The sequence below is a fragment of the Salmo salar genome, chromosome ssa17 (assembly GCF_905237065.1).
Source record: "Salmo salar chromosome ssa17, Ssal_v3.1, whole genome shotgun sequence".
NCBI classification, from domain to species: domain Eukaryota; kingdom Metazoa; phylum Chordata; class Actinopteri; order Salmoniformes; family Salmonidae; genus Salmo; species Salmo salar.
The window spans coordinates 31,638,338-31,645,837 of NC_059458.1; the positions used below are offsets into that span (position 1 = coordinate 31,638,338).

The window sequence follows — 7,500 nt, forward strand, 5'->3', positions numbered from 1 at the left end:
TCCTCCCTCCTGGTCCCTGGTCCAGTCCAGTCTTACCGTCTCTCTCCTCTCCTCCAGTCCCTCCTGGTCCAGTCCAGTCTTACCGTCTCTCTCCTCTCCTCCCTCCTGGTCCCTGGTCCAGTCCAGTCTTACCGTCTCTCTCCTCTCCTCCAGTCCCTCCTGGTCCAGTCCAGTCTTACTGTCTCTCTCCTCTCCTCCCTCCTGGTCCCTGGTCCAGTCCAGTCTTACCGTCTCTCTCCTCTCCTCCAGTCCCTCCTGGTCCAGTCCAGTCTTACCGTCTCTCTCCTCTCCTCCCTCCTGGTCCCTGGTCCAGTCCAGTCTTACCGTCTCTCTCCTCTCCTCCAGTCCTTCCTGGTCCCTGGTCCAGTCCAGTCTTACCGTCTCTCTCCTCTCTCCTCTCCTCCAGTCCCTCCTGGTCCAGTCCAGTCTTACCGTCTCTCTCCTCTCCTCCAGTCCCTCCTGGTCCCTGGTCCAGTCCAGTCTTACCTTCTCTCTCCTCTCCTCCAGTCCCTCCTGGTCCAGTCCAGTCTTACCGTCTCTCTCCTCTCCTCCAGTCCCTCCTGGTCCCTGGTCCAGTCCAGTCTTACCTTCTCTCTCCTCTCCTCCAGTCCCTCCTGGTCCAGTCCAGTCTTACCGTCTCTCTCCTCTCCTCCAGTCCCTCCTGGTCCCTGGTCCAGTCCAGTCTTACCTTCTCTCTCCTCTCCTCCAGTCCCTCCTGGTCCAGTCCAGTCTTACCGTCTCTCTCCTCTCCCCCTCTCCTCCAGTCCCTCCTGGTCCATGGTCCAGTCCAGTCCCAGGTGGTAGAGTACAGTGTGGAGGTTTCTCTACCGGAACACTTCCTCCTGCCTCATACCATCACTCTGCCTGTGGCCAGGGACGCACAGGTCACACAGGACAACCTCACAGGTACACACACACACACACACACACACACACACACACACACACACACACACACACACACACACACACACACACACACACACACACACACACACACACACACACACACACACTCCTATCCCCCTCCCCTCTCTGTCCAGACTCTGAGGTGGTGATGGTGCCACTGAGGTTCCATGCCCACGTGGCCGGTCGGTTCCGGTGCCAGCTGGTTCTGCAGTCGTGGCGTGACATCAGAGTTCACCTGCTGGAAGCCGTGGTTACCGCAGAGGGAGACCACGCCCAGCTAGAGTTCACCACGCCCGCTCACCTCTCTGTCACTCAGGACATCCCTCTGGTAGGTGGAGGAGGAGAGACAGGAGAAGAGAGGGGAAGAAGGAGGAGGAGGAAGAGGAGAGAGGGGAAGGAGTAGGAGGAGAGAGGAGGAGGAAGAGGTGGAGGAGGATGAGGTGGAGGAGGATGAGGTGGAGGAGGAGGAGAGATGGGAAGGAGAGAGGAGGAGGAGGAAGAGGTGGAGGAGGATGAGGTGGAGGAGGAGGAAGAGGTGGAGGAGGAGGAAGAGGTGGAGGTGGCAGGCTTTGTGCTCTGGAGTGGCTGAAGAGTTGTGTTGTGTGTATGTGTGTGTTGGGTGTGTGTAGGCTTGTATTACTATCCTCGTGGGTACTGTAAATCCCCAGAAGTCTCCACAAGGATAGTAAAACAAGGAAAATTCTCCCTCGTGGGGACATTTCCCAGGTCCACATGAGGACAAAGGCTAATTTAGGCTTTGGGGTTGGGTTAGGGTTAGGTTTAGAATTAGCATTAGGGTTAGGAGTTAGGGTTGGGGTTAGAATTAGCATTAGGGTTAGAATTAGCATTAGGGTTAGGGTTAGGGTTAGGGTTAGGGTTGGGGTTAGAATTAGCATTAGGGTTAGAATTAGGGTTAGGGTTGGGGTTAGAATTAGCATTAGGGTTAGAATTAGCATTAGGGTTAGGGTTAGAATTAGGGTTAGGAGTTAGGTTTGGAGTTAGAATTAGCATTAGGGTTAGGGTTAAGGTTAGAATTAGGGTTAGGGTTGGGGTTAGAATTAGCATTAGGGTTAGAATTAGCATTAGGGTTAGAATTAGGGTTAGGAGTTAGGGTTAGGGTTAGAATTAGCATTAGGGTTAGAATTAGGGTTAGGAGTTAGGGTTGGGGTTAGAATTAGCATTAGGGTTAGGGTTAAGGTTAGAATTAGGGTTAGGGTTGGGGTTAGAATTAGCATTAGGGTTAGGGTTAAGGTTAGAATTAGGGTTAGGGTTGGGGTTAGAATTAGCATTAGGGTTAGGGTTAAAATTAGCATTAGGGTTAGAATTAGCATTAGGATTAGGAGTTAGGGTTAGAATTAGGGTTAGGGTTAGGGTTAGAATTAGGGTTAGAATTAGGGTTAGGGAAAATAGGATGTGTGTGTTTGTCTCATCTTTCCTCTATTCTCTCCAGATCAATGAGAGCAGACAGGACTGGCGTCTGCGAGGCTTGGTTAGTGGCTGTGGCTTCTACGGCCCTCCTGTGGTATACATACGGGCCGGGGAGAAGGTCTGTTACCCCCTTACCTTTAGACCCACCACACAGAGCATCATCACGGTAATACACTCATCCCCCTCCTCCTGCTCCACCTCCTCACCTTCCTCCTCTTCCGCCTCCTGCTTCCCTCTCTTCTCTCTGTCCTTCCTTACCCTCTCCCTTCACTTTCTGACAAGGATAGAGAGAGAGAGAGAGGGAGAGATAGAGGGACAGGGAGAGGGAGAGAGATATAGAGAGAGTGGGGGAGATAGAGGGAGAGAGATATAGAGAGAGTGGGGGAGATAGTTAGAGGGACAGGGAGAGGGAGAGAGATGTAGAGAGAGTGGGGGAGATAGTTAGAGGGAGAGGGAGAGAGATATATAGAGAGAGTGGGGGAGATAGGGAGAGGGAGAGAGATATAGAGAGAGTAGGGGAGATAGTTAGAGGGAGAGAGAGAGAGATATAGAGAGAGTGGGGGAGATAGTTAGAGGGACAGGGAGAGGGAGAGAGAGTGGGGGAGATAGTTAGAGGGACAGGGAGAGGGAGAGAGATATAGAGAGAGTGGGGGAGATAGAGGGAGAGCGATATAGAGAGAGTGGGGGAGATAGTTAGAGGGACAGGGAGAGGGAGAGAGATATAGAGAGAGTGGGGGGAGATAGAGGGACAGGGAGAGGGAGAAAGATATAGAGAGAGTGGGGGGAGATAGAGGGAGAGAGATATAGAGAGAGTGGGGGAGACAGTTAGAGGGACAGGGAGAGGGAGAGAGATATAGAGAGAGTGGGGGAGATAGAGGGAGAGAGATATAGAGAGAGTGGGGGGAGATAGTTAGAGGGACAGGGAGAGGGAGAGAGATATAGAGAGAGTGGGGGAGATAGAGGGACAGGGAGAGGGAGAAAGATATAGAGAGAGTGGGGGAGATAGTTAGAGGGACAGGGAGAGGGAGAGAGATATAGAGAGAGAGGGAGAGATAGAGGGACAGGGAGAGGGAGAGAGATATAGAGAGAGTGGGGGAGATAGAGGGAGAGAGATATAGAGAGAGTGGGGGAGATAGTTAGAGGGACAGGGAGAGGGAGAGAGATGTAGAGAGAGTGGGGGAGATAGTTAGAGGGAGAGGGAGAGAGATATATAGAGAGAGTGGGGGAGATAGGGAGAGGGAGAGAGATATAGAGAGAGTAGGGGAGATAGTTAGAGGGAGAGAGAGAGAGAGATATAGAGAGAGTGGGGGAGATAGTTAGAGGGACAGGGAGAGGGAGAGAGAGTGGGGGAGATAGTTAGAGGGACAGGGAGAGGGAGAGAGATATAGAGAGAGTGGGGGAGATAGTTAGAGGGACAGGGAGAGGGAGAGAGATATAGAGAGAGTGGGGGAGATAGAGGGACAGGGAGAGGGAGAAAGATATAGAGAGAGTGGGGGAGATAGAGGGAGAGAGATATAGAGAGAGTGGGGGAGATAGTTAGAGGGACAGGGAGAGGGAGAGAGATATAGAGAGAGTGGGGGAGATAGAGGGAGAGAGATATAGAGAGAGTGGGGGAGATAGTTAGAGGGACAGGGAGAGGGAGAGAGATATAGAGAGAGTGGGGGAGATAGAGGGACAGGGAGAGGGAGAGAGATATAGAGAGAGTGGGGGAGATAGTTAGAGGGACAGGGAGAGGGAGAGAGATATAGAGAGAGTGGGGGAGATAGAGAGAGAGAGATATAGAGAGAGTGGGGGAGATAGAGGGACAGGGAGAGGGAGAGAGATATAGAGAGAGAGAGTGGGGGAGATAGAGGGAGAGAGATATAGAGAGAGTGGGGGAGATAGAGGGACAGGGAGAGGGAGAGAGATATAGAGAGAGTGGGGGAGATAGTTAGAGGGACAGGGAGAGGGAGAGAGATATAGAGAGAGTGGGGGAGATAGAGGGACAGGGAGAGGGAGAGAGATATAGAGAGAGTGGGGGAGATAGAGGGACAGGGAGAGGGAGAGAGATATAGAGAGAGTGGGGGAGATAGTTAGAGGGACAGGGAGAGGGAGAGAGATATAGAGAGAGTGGGGGAGATAGTTAGAGGGACAGGGAGAGGGAGAGAGATATAGAGAGAGTGGGGGAGATAGAGGGACAGGGAGAGGGAGAAAGATATAGAGAGAGTGGGGGAGATAGAGGGAGAGAGTGGGGGAGATAGTTAGAGGGACAGGGAGAGGGAGAGAGATATAGAGAGAGTGGGGGAGATAGAGGGACAGGGAGAGGGAGAGAGATATAGAGAGAGTGGGGGAGATAGTTAGAGGGACAGGGAGAGGGAGAGAGATATAGAGAGAGTGGGGGGGATAGTTAGAGAGACAGGGAGAGGGAGAGAGATATAGAGAGAGTGGGGGAGAGGATTACCAGGATTAGCAGCAATACTACCTTCCTGCATGAAGGCGATTGAGGAGACAGGAATCCTCCTGGCTAGTTTTACCTCCATCCATTTGTCCTGGGTTCAGTTCCCACAGGTATTCCAGTCATGTACTAAAAGTGGATCCACTTATCTGGGTATAAGGTCTGCTCAATGGCATATACAGTATGTTACCATGCTAACAGCTCCACTTGCTGTCAACTTGGTTGATATATCACTTTCCTGGCAGCTGTCTTTTTAAACCCCGTTGAGTCCAGGTAATGAGTGATGAATCATTGGACATTTATACTACACTTCTACCTTTTGTCTGTAGAAGGAGAGAGCCTATATCTGTGTCTATTGTTCCTTAGTTTGTGTATCTCGTCAACTGAGGTCAACTGAGGTAGAGCTGACAGTTGATAGCTTCAGAGTTGAGTTGTTTTGTTCACAGTCTGGATTGATACATGACACAGCATCTCTTTCTCTCTCTCAATCTCTCTATCTATCTATCTCTCTCTCTCTCTCCTATCTATCTATCTATCTATCTATCTATCTATCTATCTATCTATCTATCTATCTATCTATCTATCTATCTATCTATCTATCTATCTATCTATCTATCTATCTATCTATCTATCTATCTATCTATCTATCTATCTATCTATCTATCTATCTATCTATCTATCTATCTATCTATCTATCTATCTATCTATCTATCTATCTATCTATCTATCTATATATATCGCTCTCTCTCTATCTCTCTCTTTCTCCCTCTCCCCCCCCCCCCTCTCTGTCTCTCACCCTCTCTCTCTCCCTCTCCCCTTCCCTCTCTCTCTCTCTCCCTCTCCCCCCTTGCTCTCTCTCTGCCTCTCACTCTCTCTTTCCCTCTCCCCTCTCTATCTATCTCTCTCTTTCCCCCCCACCTCTCTGTCTCTCTCTCTTTCTCTCTCTCTCCATCTGTCTGGAAGGCCTGATAAGCCCATTATAAAGCAGTCTCTCTTTGTTTCTGAACCCCTGGAAACAGTCAAAAGAAATAGGACCTTATTTGATGGGTCAGTGACAGTCTACATATGTAGGTGTTTCTGTCTATCCTCGTGGGTGGGTCTGACAGTCTACATATGTAGGTGTTTCTGTCTGTCCTCGTGGGTGGGTCTGTGACAGTCTACATATGTAGGTGTTTCTGTCTATCCTCGTGGGTGGGTCTGACAGTCTACATATGTAGGTGTTTCTGTCTATCCTCGTGGGTGGGTCTGTGACAGTCTACATATGTAGGTGTTTCTGTCTGTCCTCGTGGGTGGGTCTGTGACAGTCTACATATGTAGGTGTTTCTGTCTATCCTCGTGGGTGGGTCTGTGACAGTCTACATATGTAGGTGTTTCTGTCTATCCTCGTGGGTGGGTCTGTGACAGTCTACATATGTAGGTGTTTCTGTCTGTCCTCGTGGGTGGGTCTGTGACAGTCTACATATGTAGGTGTTTCTGTCTGTCCTCGTGGGTGGGTCTGTGACAGTCTACATATGTAGGTGTTTCTGTCTGTCCTCGTGGGTGGGTCTGTGACAGTCTACATATGTAGGTGTTTCTGTCTATCCTCGTGGGTGGGTCTGTGACAGTCTACATATGTAGGTGTTTCTGTCTATCCTCGTGGGTGGGTCTGTGACAGTCTACATATGTAGGTGTTTCTGTCTGTCCCCGTGGGTGGGTCTGTGACAGTCTACATATGTAGGTGTTTCTGTCTATCCTCGTGGGTGGGTCTGTGACAGTCTACATATGTAGGTGTTTCTGTCTATCCTCGTGGGTGGGTCTGTGACAGTCTACATATGTAGGTGTTTCTGTCTATCCTCGTGGGTGGGTCTGTGACAGTCTACATATGTAGGTGTTTCTGTCTATCCTCGTGGGTGGGTCTGTGACAGTCTACATATGTAGGTGTTTCTGTCTATCCTCGTGGGTGGGTCTGTGACAGTCTACATATGTAGGTGTTTCTGTCTATCCTCGTGGGTGGGTCTGTGACAGTCTACATATGTAGGTGTTTCTGTCTATCCTCGTGGGTGGGTCTGTGACAGTCTACATATGTAGGTGTTTCTGTCTATCCTCGTGGGTGGGTCTGTGACAGTCTACATATGTAGGTGTTTCTGTCTATCCTCGTGGGTGGGTCTGTGACAGTCTACATATGTAGGTGTTTCTGTCTATCCTCGTGGGTGGGTCTGTGACAGTCTACATATGTAGGTGTTTCTGTCTATCCTCGTGGGTGGGTCTGTGACAGTCTACATATGTAGGTGTTTCTGTCTATCCTCGTGGGTGGGTCTGTGACAGTCTACATATGTAGGTGTTTCTGTCTATCCTCGTGGGTGGGTCTGTGACAGTCTACATATGTAGGTGTTTCTGTCTATCCTCGTGGGTGGGTCTGTGACAGTCTACATATGTAGGTGTTTCTGTCTGTCCTCGTGGGTGGGTCTGTGACAGTCTACATATGTAGGTGTTTCTGTCTGTCCTCGTGGGTGGGTCTGTGACAGTCTACATATGTAGGTGTTTCTGTCTGTCCTCGTGGGTGGGTCTGTGACAGTCTACATATGTAGGTGTTTCTGTCTGTCCTCGTGGGTGAGTCTGTGACAGTCTACATATGTAGGTGTTTCTGTCTGTCCTCGTGGGTGGGTCTGTGACAGTCTACATATGTAGGTGTTTCTGTCTATCCTCGTGGGTGGGTCTGTGACAGTCTACATATGTAGGTGTTTCTGTCT

General features: G+C 50.1%; 1 protein-coding gene across 4 annotated transcripts in view; it reads left to right on the plus strand.

Annotated features, from left to right (window-relative positions):
* Positions 1-7,500, plus strand: part of LOC106575918 (cilia- and flagella-associated protein 47) — a 101,487-nt gene that overhangs the window by 62,197 nt on the left and 31,790 nt on the right. For all 4 annotated transcript variants that reach the window (XM_045699442.1, XM_045699443.1, XM_045699445.1 and 1 more), the window contains 3 exons: positions 765-906; positions 1,044-1,237; positions 2,360-2,503. In XM_045699442.1, the coding sequence (XP_045555398.1) occupies positions 765-906; positions 1,044-1,237; positions 2,360-2,503 (480 nt within the window). The remainder of the gene's footprint in view (positions 1-764; positions 907-1,043; positions 1,238-2,359; positions 2,504-7,500) is intronic.